This window comes from Paroedura picta, chromosome 9 (assembly GCF_049243985.1).
Source record: "Paroedura picta isolate Pp20150507F chromosome 9, Ppicta_v3.0, whole genome shotgun sequence".
NCBI lineage: Eukaryota > Metazoa > Chordata > Lepidosauria > Squamata > Gekkonidae > Paroedura > Paroedura picta.
The window spans coordinates 10,336,959-10,353,850 of NC_135377.1; the positions used below are offsets into that span (position 1 = coordinate 10,336,959).

At 45.9% G+C, this 16,892-nt stretch overlaps 1 protein-coding gene across 1 annotated transcript in view; it reads right to left on the reverse strand.

The window, feature by feature from the left end:
- The window catches only part of SQLE (squalene epoxidase), a 29,048-nt gene extending 12,338 nt beyond the window's left edge, over positions 1-16,710 (reverse strand). Inside the window, exons 1-6 of the mRNA XM_077351520.1 lie at positions 15,530-16,710; positions 6,117-6,369; positions 5,364-5,544; positions 3,527-3,623; positions 1,306-1,419; positions 555-726 (exon numbers count right to left, since the gene is read on the reverse strand). Coding sequence (XP_077207635.1) covers positions 555-726; positions 1,306-1,419; positions 3,527-3,623; positions 5,364-5,544; positions 6,117-6,369; positions 15,530-15,814 — 1,102 coding nt within the window. The 5' untranslated portion in view covers positions 15,815-16,710. The remainder of the gene's footprint in view (positions 1-554; positions 727-1,305; positions 1,420-3,526; positions 3,624-5,363; positions 5,545-6,116; positions 6,370-15,529) is intronic.
- Positions 16,711-16,892: the final 182 nt, after the last annotated feature.

A 16,892-nucleotide genomic window follows, 5' to 3' on the forward strand; every position in this document is an offset into this window, starting at 1 on the left:
CTTTGCTGTGCTGTTTTGATCTCCCTATTTTACCGAAAATAAACTTTTCTTTTTGATTAATCCAGAAGTTTTCTTGCCTAACTTACTTGGTATTATTTTAACTTTTGATATCTTGGGGTTTTGTGCATTTGCATGAAGATTAGTGGCCTAACCCTTCTTACATGTACTCTGCCATACGATAAATAAATAGTGAATTTCTACACCACACAAGGCTGATCACATTCATCACTTAACAACTTGTTCTTGTTATATTGTTGTTGTTGGGATCACTGAAGTTGCGTTGTTTAGAACAACTTTGGATTGTTATTGTTGTATTTTGTTGTATTTGACTATGTTGTATGTTGATTCGTTCCATGTATCCCCCTGTGATGTTGTATGTAAACCGCCTTGAGCCATATGGAAGGGCGGTATAGAAATAAAATATATAAACCAACACTGCTGCACCATCACAGGCTGCACGTGAGGAAACAGGCTATTTACTGTAATTTAGAATCAAAAGGAATACACACATCAAGTCAGGTAGATAATTCCTTCCAAAGTTCAGGCATCCTTACCTGGCAGCTGTGGATAAACTTGCTCGATCATGTATTCTTTAAGGTTCTTTGGTATTTCACCACGAATGTCAACAAGGACCCGAGTTTCACTGGAAGAAATCTGATAGATCAGCACTGGACTGGGATTTCCCAACACGAGTTCAGCATGGTTGGCTTTATACTGAGGAGCGTTCTTTAAAAAGAGGAGAGAGAAAAAAAATATACTTTTAATTGTTCTTTGTCTCAGTATGTACTCCCAAGAATACATGGGGTTAAGCACTGATTGTGGATTGGGAAGGAAGCCAAAGGAGAGGATCCCCATTCAAGCCAAAAAGCGAAAATGCTTCTAGATGAGAGAAGTAATCACTGCCCAGTGAAAAAGAAGATAGTTCTTAAAATAGGAGTGAACATTGGTCTGTGTATATAGAGCAGGGGTAGTCAACCTGTGGTCCCCCAGATGCTCATGGACTACAATTCCCATGGACTACATTTGCTGGCAGGGGGTCATGGGAATTGTAGTCCATGAACATCTGGAGGACCACAGGTTGACTACCCCTGATATAGAGGGGGACCTGGTTACATGTTTCTCCATTCTAGATTTTAAGTGTCCTTGAAACTCAAAAATGTATGCCTTAAAGGTGCCACTGGACTCTAAGAATAACAACCATCAGTGTTTAAAATGGGAGCACAAAGTACCTTGATCACAGCAGGTAAACACATTGCTTTATGCACCCAAATTTGGAAACAGGGTTTTTTTTTAGGGAACACTTACCATCAAAATGCAACCGACAAAATGCGATGGGACTTTAACTTTGTTGGAGACAAGATTCTTCCTAAACTTGGAAAAGAGACCGTCAGCAACAACTGTCAGAGGCGCATGGAGTTCCTGCAACACAAAGGATTGCAGCACAGGGTCACAAGCTAGGTAAGCAGCATCATGAAGCAACTCCCAGAGGCAGTTTACTCCCACTCAAGTTTTCAAGGAAAATTTCTTATCTGAAATGTGCATATGTGACTCAAAAGAAATAGCGCAACATGCTTCAGCATCAGTTCGCTATGATCATCTTGCAGCATTATACTTGAAATAAGAGTACACCTGCTAATGAAAAAAGGGTTAGCTTTCCTCCTGTGGTACCCTTTGTACCAATACAAAGCCAGTTTGGTGTAGTGGTTAGGAATGCAGACTTCTAATCTGGCATGTCAGGTTCGATTCTGCGCTCCCCACATGTAACTATCTGGGTGACCTTGGTCCCTCCGATTTCCAGCCCCAAGCAACTGCGAGGCGAGCGCAGCGCGCCTCACAGTTGCTCCTTTGCCGCCGGCCTGATGCATCGGGGGGCGCAAAGCGCCTCCTGGCACGTCAAGCCGTCAGCCAGGGAGCACCCGCCAGCCGTGCGCTTTGCGCCTCCCGACGCATCAGTCCGGCGGCAAAGGAGCAACTGCCGTTTCCACAACCACATCCCCCCCCCCCCCGGCCCAGCCACCCATAGGAAGACGCCAATACAAGCTTCGGGACCGCCGCCCTGACGGAGCCATCCAGAAGCCGTCGCCGCCGCCAGCTGTGGCCTGCCCCACGGGCCAAAAGCCACCCAGCTCCTCCTCCAAAGAGGTAGGCACCGCCCTCATGGCGCGCCCTGCTAGCGCTCGCTGCATTTTGACTGCGGCGGGCTTATTTACTAGTACATTCATATTACCTTTGATATTAGAAGCCTGAACTCCTGAGAGCCTGTTTGATGTAGTGGATAGGAGTGCTGACTTCTAATCTGGTGAGCAAGGGTCAATTCTGCACTCCCCAACATGCAGCCAGCTGGGTGACCTTGGGCTTGCCACGGCACTGATAAAGCTAGTCTGACTGAGCAGTAATATCAGGGCTCTCTCAGCCTCACCTACTCCACAAGTTGTCTGTTGTGGGGAGAGGAAAGGGAAGGCTATGGTAAGCTACACTGAGCCTCCTTCAGGTAGAGAAAAGCAGCATGTAATAACCAACTCTCCTTCTCCTTCTCCTCCTCCTCCTCACTTCAGTCAGAAGTTTGTCATACTTCAGTCAGACCCTGTAAGCCAGACTCTTAGTCTTGCAAGATGAAGGCATCTCAGAATGCTAGATTTTCTTGTAAGTGCACAAGATCTATGATACCCTGATACCAAGAAGTCTGATTTCTTATAAAGATGGTTTGCTAAGGCAGGTTATTTTAAATGGTCTTGAAAAAGCTGCTATCCTACACTGCAGTAGTGAAGCCCCTGGTTGTCAAACAGACATTTTGTTGAAAACAAAGAACCCAAAAGCTGCTGTTAATAGCGTTAATGGGGATGAAGCAAATAATAATAATATTTTTATTTTTATAGCCTCCCCTTCCCAGCTGGCTCAGAAATTTCTCAATTTTTGAAATACGAGTAAATGTACTGAAGGTTTGCCAACATTGGTATGAATCTTGCTCAAGGGAGACGATAAAGAATTAATCAAGTTCTCCCTGACTCTCTTCTGTTTCCTCCGAGTTCATGTATGTAATTACAATATGCAACCTGAGAGGTGGGTCATGTACTCGAAAACTAGGACATAAGCTGATGTCAGGAGCAGATAATTGTGCATCATCCCTCTGACCAAGCTGAGGCTTGAGTCTGTCCTTGTAAGAATAAGACGACTGCTGGGCAAGTCCGACAAATGCCTTTGCCACCTTGCAGCTCTTTGAGCCAGTAACAACCACACCCCCTTCCCTTTCTTCTCTCAGATCATCTCTCTGAGCAGCCGGAATATTTATGAACATCCATGACAGATCCTCGGAATAATGCCACAGAGGACTTATGGAAGCAACAAATATTCTGATAAAATACTATGATAAAAATCAAATCATGGTATTCACGGAATAGGTTTAAACTATGTTTTTTTATGTATTTGCTCAGATTAATTTGGTCTTCGCTTTAATTTATTACTAGGTCACGCCGCACCAAAAGAACTGGAATATCAGGCGATGGACAAAGGAAACGGGGAGACACACCTTTGTGTCACCAGTTTCTTTCTCTCTGTACTGAACTCCCACCACAGATTCTTCTTCTTCGAGCAGCTGGAGCACCGTCCCTTCAATGAATTTGGTGCTGAAAGAAAGCAGATCTCTTTTCAATACACATACACACAAAATACTACTTTCCAACTCCACAGCACCCCAACTACAAGCGGGCTCTCGAACATAAGAGTAACAGCAGCAAATGGAAGTAGGTGTAAAGTATTCCCCTAAACCAGGGGTAGTCAGCCTGTGGTCCTCCAGATGTTCATGGAATACAATTCCCATGAGCCCCTGCCAGAAAACGCTGGCAGGGGCTCATGGGAATTGTAGGTCATGAACATCTGGAGGACCACAGGTTGACTACCCCTGCCCTAAACCAGTGGTTCTCAACCTTCCTAATGCCGCGATCCTTTAATACAGTTCCTCATATTGTGGTGACCCCCAACCATAACATTATGCAGGGGTTCTTTCACAGAAATTAAACCAAAACAGACCAATGGCGTGAAGATCCATTGTTCATGATTGCATATTAATTGGTTTATTTCCGGGATTTCTCAGTTCAGTTCTGCCTCTTGTCCCACCATGCCGGTCTCGCTCTTTTCCGCTGCTCCAGATAGAAAAACGCTCTATCTCAATCTACCTCACAAGGCTGTTGTGTGGATGAAAAGGAAGAGCAGCAGTTTCGGCCACTTCGGGACCCCCTTGGAGAGAAGAGCAGCTCGCCCTGCTGCAACCCCTGTGAAAGGGTCATTCGACCCCCCAAATGGGTTCTGACCCCCAGGTTGAGAAGCACTGCCCTAAACAAAGCCAGCTGCACAGGCCAAGGCACACTGCTCCAATAATCTCCCTTGGACTAATCCCCCTGTGAGTGATTCAACAGGAGCAGTGCTAAAGAAACAGAGGGCAAATGGCTAAACACCGCCACAGTAATAACCACAATTATTATCGCCACTGATCCAATGTATTGCAAGGCGGCAAGGAGTCACAGGTCTATGTGGTGGGGTTTCGCCGTGTGCACATGATTCCATCACTCCTTGAGGGCTCTCTCAGCCTCACCTCCCTCACAGGGGGTCTGTTGTGGGGAGAGAAAAGGGAAGGTGATTGTAAGCCACTTTGAGACTGCTTCGGGTAGAGAAAAGCGGCATATAAGAACCAACTCTTCTTCTTCTTCTTACCACCCAGGCAAAAAGCCATCTGGGAGGCAAGCAGTGGCCATTGATAGTACCAAGACACCCAACTGAGGGCTGGGTTGGAGTAATGGTTAGAATGCTGGACTAAGACCTGAGATGAGTGTGTTCAAATCCCTCCCCCAACCCATTGGCCAGGTGCCTGGAGGCGGTAGTGGAATGGCTCCAGCAGAGCCACCTGAAGGGAGGGCCAACAACAGGGAATAGAGGCTGAGACCTGCCCCTGATGTCGCCTGCTAGCTGGGGACTAGTGCCTTTGAATGTGGAGGTTCCCCTCAGTCACCATGGCTAGTCGCCACTGATATAATTATTCTACATGGTTTCCAGCCTTGTCCTTGGAGGCAAACCTGTAGCAAGACAAGGGGGTGGAGAAGAGAACTGCACATTCTGGGGATTCATTTACAAAGATCAACATTGAGTTTACAGCTCTAGTTCTAACAGACTGTTAGACATAGTGCTGTATTAAATAATTTTTTGGATTTGTTAGATAGTGGTGTACTTGGCTCAAAGGGTGGAGAAGGTAGAAGAAGAAACACATTTGAGTTGAAACCACTGGAGTCTGTGCCTCCGCCTGGCAATGCGTGAGCAGGATCCCAAACCGCTCACTTTCTGGAAGTGGTTGTCAGTTATGTGGCCACCCTTACTTGGACTCCGCCATGGCCATCCTTCGGAGACCCATAATGAAACGCCCGTGATGAAATGCCCTTCCGCTGTGCACTTGGCCATTCGGCTTCTGAGGATAAGGGATCTCAACCTCAGACTGGCTTTCCAGGTTGTGAACGATATAGCCATTGATGGTGTGAGCATCAATCCCTTCGATCGCCTCTGCAAAATAAGCAGCAAAAAGAACACCTATCAGCAAAGATAGATTGACAGGAGGAGATCACACAGCCGTGTCATCGCTTCACCTACGGGAGGGTTAGACTAGGGGTAGTCAACCTGTGGTCCTCCAGATGTTCATGGACTGCAATTCCCAGGAGCCCCTGCCAGCATTTGCTGGCAGGGGCTCATGGGAATTGTAGTCCATGAACATCTGGAGGACCACAGGTTGACTACCCCTGGGTTAGACATCAGGGTTTGGCAGCAGATGTTTGCCTCAGCCTGATGCAACCTGAATCTTAAAAGAGTTTTCACCACGGAAGAGCTATGAAACACCCATTTCCTCTGTATACAGAAAAGTAGGTTTCTAGCTTTCACGGCTCTCGTGAAACACTTGAAAACGCAATGGCAACGTAAAAAAAAATCATGCTTAGTTTTTAAATCTATCATTTTTTTTTCAAGAACCATTTAACACATTTAAAAATATATTAAAAATGTATTAGGCTTAGGCTGCCTCCTAAATTGTCAGAAAGCAGAAGCAGGGGACGCAAAACAGCAAGAGTCTCTGATCCACCTACCTTCCAGGCCCAGGTCTTTCAGGGCGTTATACCCACCAGGCTGCAGCAGTTCTCCAACTATCCTGTCAGGTTCCTTCAGATCCCTCTCAATGACGGTCACTTTCCTGCCATCCCTTGCCAGCACTGCGGCCAAAGCAGAGCCGAGCACCCCGGACCCCACGACAATGACCTCTGGAGCATACTGAAGAGGTAGTGCGGGAGCTGTCGAAGCCTCTGTTGTGGTTCCCGGTGGGGTATTGATCTTCCTTCTACCCTGTGTAAAGGCAAAACCAACACAAAGCGGCGTGGGGAGGCAGTCACCAAGAGCAGGGGTAGTCAACCTGTGGTCCTCCAGATGTCCGTGGACTACAATTCCCATGAGCCCCTGCCAGCAAACGCTGGCAGGGTCTCATGGGAGTTGTAGTCCATAAACATCTGGAGGACCACAGGTTGACTACCCCTGACCAAGAGTACTCTCACTCAGCATATGACTTTATCATGCACAAGCAAAACAAAAACCCAATGCCAGGCTACATAAAATTAATGCAAGTGTAATGCACATATGCCTCATAGATTAAGCACCAATGGTTTTACACTCTATACAAATGCTGACATTCTTAACGGCCACCTATTTTTCCATTTTACAATTTTGGGGTGGTGCATTAAAGTCCTCGTGCAGACGGAACAAGCAACGTTGAAGAAGCCGTGGAGGTCGCTTGTTACATCTACACGAGGACTTTAACTCGTCCCCAAAAATTCTAAAATGGAAAAATAGGTGGCAGTTATCACTGTCTTCCGCTTCCGATCTCACTTCATGTCTAAGGTTGTGGACGGAAAGAAGGGGTAACTTCCAAACCCCCCCCCCAAAGAACAGAAGAATAAGGGAAAGGCCTTCAAAAGACGACTAAAGATCACCTTTCTCCATCTTCTACCACGGTATGCTCCATATTAAGAGTAGTCAACCTGTGGTCCTCCAGATGTTCATGGACTACAATTCCCATGAGCCCCTGCCAGCATTTGCTGGCAGGGGCTCAAGGGAATTGTAGTCCATGGACATCTGGAGGACCACAGGTTGACTACCCCTGCTCCATATGGCCAAAAACCATGTGACAGGGGATAGGAGGAATATGAAGTCATTTAAGAGTAAGAATGTGTTTCTGGAATATGCTTGCAGGGGTGGCCAAAACCGTGGCTCTCCAGATGTCTATGGACTACTATTCCCATGAGCCCCTGCTGGCAGGGGCTCATGGGAATAGTACTCCATGGACATCTGGAGAGCCACACTTTTGTTTTTTAAGCAGTTCCTATGGGTGTAAGGCTGGCATAATCCCACAGAAACACACACAAGCTCCAATCACACGCAACAGTCACAGCTGTTGACTTGTCTTCAAGGAATAGAAAAAATATAGAAAAATAGAAATCCCTTCCCCTTTCCCCCGCTTCCAGCTGTGCATAATCCCATTCTTACTGCAAGAAGAAGAAAGAAACCAGAGTGCTGGGACATTTTTGTTTGTGTGCAGCATTTTACAGGAGAAAGTATCATTCCTTATTCTTCCAATATTGCATGTTCCCTCTTCATTCGCACATGGAACAAATGAGTATTCAGAAAGTGTGAAAGGGCATTCCCTGTCATCCACACACAGTATGCCCCTGGAGCTCCCCAATCTTCCTTCTTGTCTGCCAGCTTCAAGACTCTTTTGCTGGCCACATCCAGGGACCAACCAGACACAACTTGTGCTAAATGTTGACGGCTGTCACCCATGGTAACTGAACATTTAATTCCCCAAAGCTGCCTAGGTTGTTCCGTGGTTGCTAGCCCTTCGGCAGCTGTAACTAATTGTGAGGATCATGGCCAGGAAGAGACAGAATGTTAAGACATCAACACCACACCTGTTCTCTTAGAGTAGCCTTTTTCAATCTTTTAACCATGGAGGAGTCCCAGAAATATTTTTCAGACTTGAAGAGCCCCCGGAACCGGGCTGGAAGTGATGTCATCTGGGCATGCCTGAGGAGGACTGAGGGGGGAGTGAAAGGAGGTGGTCTGAGGCAGAAGTAGGTGAGAATGCCACCCCCGGGTTAATAGTAGGGGCTGGTGCCCTGCTTTCACAGCAATTCCAGGAATTGGCGGTCTTTTAAGTAATGATTGAACAGGTACTTATCCTGGATGCTTTAGGCTGGATCCTGCATTGAGCAGGAGGTTGGACTACGTGGCTTTTGTGGCCCTTTCCAACTCTATGATTTCAATAGCCTATGGCCAATCCATTAAGGCAGGATATAGAGAAAAGGTCATGGAGCTCTCACAGAGCTCCAGGGATCCTGGTTGTGAATCCCTGTATCTATTAGATATTGCTGGAAGGGAATTGCACCGTGGTAATGACTGGGGAAGACACTGGCAAACCATCCCATATTGAGTCTGCCATGAAAACGCTAGAGGGCGTCACCCCTAGGGTCAGACATGACTTGGTGCTTGCACAGGGGATACCTTTACCTTTAGAAGGGAGTTGAATATTAAATGTGGCCACAAAGCAGCTTCATGAGTTGTTTTTTGTTTTTCCCCCCCTGTTATGATATTTCTATTAGGGATGTGTGCGGGGGGGGGGGGAGAATTGGACCATTTCACATGATCTTTAGTGAATCAACTGAATCTGAATTGATTTGAAGTTTATAGGATTTCCCCCTCCCTTTTTTGTCTTTGCTGGGCTTGGGGCGGGGGGGAGTCTGAGGTAGATGTACCAAACTTGCAGCATGACTGAAGGAGTCTCTCCTCAAAAGAACCCAATTAGCAAAAAGATTGGGCCAGGGGGCCTGATTCTAGGGGCACCCAAATAGGATGCCCCATCCGACCTCCATCCTTTCCTATGGTAAGAATTTATGAACAGACCAAAGAATCTGTGGGTGTTTTCCATCATAGAAAATAAGGAAGATCAGATAGGAGCACCTTCTTTGGGTGCCCTAGAATCAGACCACGTGGTCCAACCTTTTGTAACTTGAGGCTTCTTTTGAGGAGGGCCTCCTGCAGCCACGCTGCAAGTTTAATACCCCCTAACTCAAAGCCCCAGCCCAGAAAAGACAAAACGGGTGAACTTTTTTCCGTTTCGAATTTAAACGGTCACTTGCTCGAATTGCCAAATTGCACCAAATCACAATTCGGCGATTCAAACAAGGTTGATCCCGCCATTCAAACATTGGGAAATAGCAATCTGGACAGGATTCGGCCGATTTGCGCATGAATCAAGACTGATTCAGGGACTTGTTGCCTGATCCAAATCAAACTGCACAGCCCTAATCCCTATATAATCACAGAGATTATTGCAATGACTATTTTGTCAAATGTTGCTGCCCTAATTACACTGGTGTAAATACACCCAGGTGCTTTTCAGATTACTCCTGTGCCTAACAGGCATTTCTTCCTGCGGCATCCACTAAGGTGTTGTTTGGTCTAAATAAAGCCCTGCTGCTACGCTCAAGACAAGCTACAGAAGCCAAGCAAAATATCATTGAGCCATGTGCTTTTTTGACAGAGTACCTAGAATGTATACGCCACTTTTGATGGGGTGAGGGGTGAGATAAATCTATTTCACTTTTGCTCAGTAAGGAGAACTGTTTTCTTAATCCGAAAGCCTAGCTTGTACTTGGCTACCTCTTGAAATATTGACGATGTTGATATGTCAAACTGGCTTATTCTCAAGGCCAGAGGAAGAAACTGAAATTGTTTAGGTTAACCATTGGAGGGGGAAGGAACGGAAGTTGCCTTTTGGGGATCTTTCCAGGGAGTGCCAACTGGGGTGGTCCCGTGGGAGGTACAAGGGGTGGAGACCCCAGGTTATTGGTTTGACTCGGAAAAGGCATCACTTTTCCCACCTCCAATGGGAAGTTATATAATCTCATGCAATTGTATTGTTCTACGCACAGATTTTGGAACTCCCTTGTGTCTATATTTCTTCTGCAGTAAAACTATTAAAAAGTTTTTCTTTCCTTGTGATTCATCGGGGATGGGCAAAAGAACCTGTGGTTAGGAGAGAGTTCCTGCTGAGATGTGAACAGCATCCTACCAGGGCAGAGCCTGGCATGGCAGCTTTGTAGCCACAGCCTGCATGCAAATTAGGAACATTTTCCTGTCCCCAGCCAAAGTGCCAGCGCCATCAATGACTTTGAAACACTCACACTCTTTCGCCGAAGAGTCAGCAACTGAATGTTAAGCAGGAGGTGTAACAGATTTGTCAGAATTCCACTGAACCATCTATCACGCCAGCTGTTTTGTGGCCAGTAAGGATTTCAAAACGGCACAGCCACTAGATCAGCGGTTCTCAACCAGGGGGTCGGGACCCCTTTCGGAGTCGAATGACCCTTTCACAGGGGTCGCGGCAGGGCAAGCAGCTTGGCGGGGGGAGAGGGTGCCATCCACACAACAGCCTTGCGGGGTAGATTGAGATAGAGTGTTTGTCTGTCTGGAGCAGCGGAAAAGAGCGAGATCGACATGGTGGGACAGAACTGAACTGAGAAACCCTGGGGGGGGGGAACCTATTTATATACAATCATGAACAATGGATCTTCATGCCATTGATCAGTTTCCATTTAATTTCTGGGAAAGAACCCTTGCATCATTTTATGGTTGGGGGGTAACCACAACATGAGGAACTGTATTAAAGGGTCGCGGCATTAGGAAGGTTGAGAACCGCTGCACTAGACCAACATTATTATTATTATTATATTTTATAGCGCCCTCCCTTGCAGGTCAGGGCAGTTTTACAGCATAGATTGCACTATATGTGCCTTACAATACTCAGAAGGAACTTGAACTCAGCACCTTATGTTAACATTATAAACATGTTAACATCATTGGAATTCACAATTATTCCTTCAAGTGATTTGTGGATTGATTAAGGCCAAACCTGAACGCCTCGAGATACTTCATAAATTAGCAAACCACGTTCAATGTTTTAAAAAAAAGTGGAGGAGTTATACATGTTTACACAGGGTGTAGTTAACTGATGTCAGACGGATGTCTGAGAGCACAAGTGTCAAATTACATCCCAGTGTCAACTGCTTAGACTGCCAATCTTACACAATGTAATGTGATATTCTGATTGTCTGGGGTAAGAGGTATTCATGGGCATTTTGGTTCTGGTTCTGCCATCCACCGGCAGGCTAGCCCAATCTCATCTTGGAAGCTAATTGGGGCTGGCCCTGATTTAGTACGTGGAAAGGAAATGACCAAGGAAGTCCGTAGTCACTACTGCAGAGGAGGGCAATAGAAAAGCACCTCTTGCATAGTCTCTTGCATTGAAAATCCCACATGGTCACCATAAAACAGTTGCCATGACAGCACAATACAAGAACAAAATTTAATGCCCATTTTTTTTTAAGAGGAAGAGGAAGAATTAGTTTTTATATGCTGCTTTTCTCTACCCGAAGGAGTCTAAGTGCGGCTTACAGTCGCCTTCCCTTTCCTCTCCCTGCAACAGACACCCTGTGAGGTGGGTGAGGCTGAGAGAGCCGTGATATGACTGCTGGGTCAGAACAGCTTTATCAGTGCTGTGACTAGCCCAAGGTCACCCAGCTGGCTGCATGTGGGGGAGTTCGGAATCAAACCCGGCATGCCAGATTAGAAGTCTGCACTCCTAACCACTACACCAAGCTGGCTCTTTCGTGCACAAAACTGCATGGAAGTTTCTGAGCTCTCCAGAACTGTTTATCATCAAGTAGCAAACTGTTGAGTTCTCCAGCATGGTTTATCAGCTTGGAAGTGTAAAAAACGGTAGAGAAGTTTCAGACCATGATCTCAAGGCCCGTTGTCTGCATTCTGTATAGAATGTCAGTCTGATATGAACAGATAAAATGGTTGTGGGTGGGGTCCTGCTGGAAGGCTGCCCCAGAAATTGAGCATTTTACCTTTAAGTCTCCCAGGAAAGTATCTTAGGTTGTTCACGCCTCGTCCCTCATATACCAAATGGGAGTTTTACTACTTATTGCAGGGAAAGGAGGGTTGATGATGAAGACATCAGAACTGTGGATGAAATGCTACATCTACTTCAGCTCCTTTTTGAAGGATTCACTTTCTGGGCTACTACTTGGCAAACCGCACAGTGAACCTTATAAAATACAAGATATATCTGCAGGTATAAGCTGTGGAAAATTCCAACTGACTCATTACTTATATGAATGAGCATTTTTTTTAAAGAAAGCACGGATATATGCAGTAAAGAGTTTACCAAAACAAACACAGAAGTGTTAGCTGATTTTGTCGGGAGTAAAGACGAAATAAAGACTTGTAAGGCAATAAATAGATCAATGTGGGCAGCTGTGTTTGTCAACACCAGAACAAAGTTTGAGTCCAGTGGCAGCTTTAAGACCAACAATGTTTTATTCAATGTATAAGCTTTCGTGTCTTTTGTCTGACAAAGTGTGCATACACTCAAAAGCTTATCTGTTCCACTTAATATTTCTGGTAAAGGCTTGGAGGAGGAGCTGCTCTCATGGCTTAACACCCACTCAGGGCGGCTGTCCTGCCCCTGAGTGTGTCCTCGTCCAACCTGCTTGCCTGTCTGTCCAGCAGCCAGCCAATCGCCTTCTGTCTCCCACCTCCTTCCACTTCCTTCTGAGGCTCGGTGGCTGCAAATCCCTGCTGCATGAGACGGGACTTCCAGCCTGCAGCCTTTCCAGGTCCGGGGGGGGGGGGGCAGAAGCCATCCACAGAGTTCTTCCACACAAACTCCAATCTAGCACCCTTGTATTCCTTCACTGGTCTTAAAGAGGAGGCCAGTCGCACCTTAAAGAGTAACAAATTTTTGTTATTCCTTAAGGTGCTCCTGGCCTCTTTTCTATTTGTATGGAAGTGAATGATACAGAATGCCAGCGCATTTCACAAAAAAAACAAAACCCATCATCTTAAGTGGTTACTGTCAGACTAGGTTCTGCAAGACCGAGGTTCAATTCTGCCCAGTGCCTTGGAAGCTCAAAGGGTGACCCATGCACCGTTCACAAACTCTCAGCCTAACCTGACATCACAGGGTCAGAAAGATACAGCGAAGGACAGTAAAATGAGGTAAGCTGCTTTGGGAGGAAAAGGCAAGGCATAAGCGAAACCAAATAAATGAAGTCATCCTAAGCGCTATCTTTTTCTGGATACGTTCCAAATCTGCTCCGCTACACTAAACTTTTGGAAATGGGCGACTGCTTGCTTTGACTTGTTTTTGCGCCTTTGTAGCGTTTCAGAATGGTTCAGTCTTTGAGGTGTATTCACCACAGATGCTCGCCTGCTTTCAGATTTAATTTTGTTTTATCAACATAGGCTGCCTTACGTATGGAAAAATGAAGAAAGGAAATAAGATAAAGCCTAAACTACTTCCCAGCGTTTGTTGTAGGGGTAAAACGGAAGAGCAGAGAGCAACAACAAATGCTGTCTTGAACTCTGAGGAGAAAATAAGAATTTAAAAAAAGTGTAATAAATAAAACCAAGCCTAAATATATGGGATAAAATAAGATGTTGGGTTCAAGGCTACTGCTGCAGCAGGCCAAAAACTTGTATCCGATCGTCCTCACCTCAGCTGACATATGAAGCTGCCTGCTGAGTCCATTGGTCCATGCAGGGGAGTATCTCCTGCTCTGGCTGGAAGTCACTCTTCAATGTTCTGAGCATGGTGAACACCATTCCCATCCCATTCCTTTGGAATTTTTTTAAAGAAGGTTTTGTGGATGAAGCCTGGGATTTTGTCCACACAGAGCAGGTGTCCTAGCTCTACTACACCTTCACCTCAAAAATCAGGTTGTCAAGAACAAGGCTTTGCGGGTCCCACTGATTTTTATGAAACAAGCTCAACAGAAAGCAGTCAGGAAGCGTTCTGCAATGAGGTGTAATGTGCCTAGGAACAGCATGACCCCATCACTCCAGGAATCCTCCCACTATGGTTATCAGTTCTGAGTTCAGGAACACCAGATTTTGGAGTCAGGGGGGTGGGCAACCTCAGTAGGGTATAATGCTATCAAGCCCACCTTTAAATGCAGCCATTTTCTCCAGGGGAGCCAATCTCTGTAACTCTGGAGACCAGATGTAATTCCTGGAGCTCTTCAACCACTACCTGCAGACTAGGAACCCTACCTCTCGCTATCCAAACAATTGCAAACAAATAATTAAAACAGCAGCATTTTGGTCTAAGGAGAAGTATGCTACAAAAACATGAGAAGACCTACATTATCAAGAGTTTAGATAGGAATCCAGCCCTTTTTCCTTCCAAATGTTGAGCAGAAGGTTTGCTATCTGGAAATTAGCCACGTGCTGGACGAAAGATAGAAATCCTCCATTTTACCCCTCTTTCACTCCAGCCAGAAGGAGGGTGAGGATTAGAAGTTGCTTTGTGTTAGATATATGACAGTTAAGCAATGGCTGACTTGAAGAGAATGGGGGCTTTTTTTTTGCTTTGGTTTATTTCCATTCCTTAATGTACCCTATTGAGACTCAAACCCAAAAGTCTGGTAGTTATGTTGCTGCTAAAGAAAAGAGGTAAGTCTCCTGAAGGAACACAATATATAGGAAATTATCATCTGAAAGCAAAGAGGGATGAACTAAGACTGGAGAATGTGCCAACTGTGCCTCGTCACATAAGATTTTTCAATTATGCAGAACAAACATCCCATCATTTTTTAAAATATTGTCTCTCTTCAATGATTTGTTGCCACACTACACAGCTAGGAGCCGTCAGCTCTGGTGATTACAAACCCAGGGATGGTATTTTTTAATTTTCCAAGATCCTAAAAATCCAACTCCCTTCTCCTTCAGCTGGGGGATACAGACTGTTCACCAAATTACACCAATGTTTGAGTCTAGTGGCACCCTGAATACCAACAAAGTTTAATACCGGGTATAAGCTTTCATGTGCAAGCACACTTCCTCAATTAAACAAAGATCTGGGTGGAAGATAGGTCTGCAGTAAGGTTTTTTAAAAGAAGATACACTCCCTTCACAAGTCCCAAATTCTGTGAAGGTTCAAGGGGGTAGCGGGTTAACGTGGATGAGCGATAGGGTTGTGAGTGTCTTGAATAGTGCAGGGGGTTGGACTAGATGACCCAGGGATCCCTTCCAACTCTATGATTCTTTGAAATATTGGGGTTTCCCCCCCTTTTTTAATTCCTAAAAAGGAAGCAAGGTTTTAATAGAAGAGTTAAGAGAATATGACAGCAAAATGTGTTGCAATGTTGAAGACTAAGTTCTGGAAGACCCCAGGCTCAACCCCCACCCCCACCCCACCCAAGTTAGCTGGTCCCTCTCTCAGCCTAACCTACCTGACAGGGTTGTCAAAAGGATAGGCTGGAGGAAAAGAGAATGGCATAAGTGACTTTGGGACCCCTTTAGGGAGAAAAATGGGGTACACATGAAGTAAATCAATACACAACATAAAACTTGGCTGCTGTTTTGTCAGGCTAAGATCCCACCCTACCTTTCGGTATTCCGGCTGCAGGTCTTCTTGAAGCCTCGTGTGCGATTTAGTCCAGAAAAATCCAATGAAGGGTACAGTGGCAAGCAAGTTACAGAGCAGCCCACATTGGGGATTCTTGTCCTTTTGCTGTTTGAGCCCCCTGGAGCGGTATCGATAGGAAAGCAACAAACCAAGGGAAAAGAATACCAGCATGGAGAGCAGCACCTCCTTGTTGGCATAACTCATCAAGTCACCGCATTTCTTGTAGACGTAGACGAAGGAGGCAATGCCTAAAAAAGTCCACATCGCTGGGCAGGTGGAGGGTGGGCTGAGTCAATCTCCGGCAGTTGGGTTCCTTTGATGAGCTTCTTCCCAAATGAGGTGTCCTGAAATAAGAGGTTTTCTGTCCAACCTGTGAACGCTGCTAGGAAATTACAAAAATCCCCATTTTTAGAAAACCAGGTGAAAGGAAATATTTTTCTAAATCTTCCTTGAAAGCCAAAATGCTGCCCAAAGAGGTACAAAAATTCAGTCCTCTGTTTCTCCTACTGAATATACAAAACTGATTTCCAATGAGGGAATGCTAAGTCTTGGATACCCCCCCCTAATAATATTCAGGTGAAATTACACATCCTAGGAAAGGATGCTTTTATTTCAACTTACTTGGCCATTTGCTGGTTTGCTCCTTGTCCCTTTCAAGTCCAGTGCCCCCCCCCCAAAAAAAGTTACTTCCTGCTTTAAAAAAAATAATTGGTGAAATATCAAAATCCAAAAAAAACCCACAGTGGTTCAGTTTCTTCACAGTCTTTTCAAGTGAGGTCTGAAAAATTATCAAAAGGCAAACAGTTTAACTTGATTCGTAGAAGCAAGAGATCGCTCCAGGTCACACTCGGGCTTTTGAGGTGTGCTTTTGCAGGTAAAAGAGCAGCACAGACAGGGTTTTCTACCTCAGCTTTCATCTGGTTCTCAAGGAACCAAATGGAAACTTCCCAGCCTGTTTCTTTCTGAGACAAATAATTGAGCAAATCCTCCTTCCCTCTCCTCCCAGTCCCTCAGGCACAGCACTCTCCTTCTCCTCCAGACATCCGCGTCACAGGTCCAGGCCAATCCCCACCTTCTCCATTGAGAAAGGCACCCAGTGAAGGAGGATGCTCTGCATCCCGCAAGGATAAGCAAGGGGAGGAGAGGAGGGCGGGCTTACCGGGAGGGGCGTGGCTTATGCAAATGACGCGCGCCTCCTCCCTCTTGCCGGCTCCGCGCGCCCAGCGGCCCAGGCCGTCGCGACCAATCCGCCGCGCTATGCTGAGATGGTCTTATGGCGTCTGAGCCAATGGGCAGGGGAGGAGGGCGGGGTTTCGCATCCCGCGGGACACTAGTGCGATGT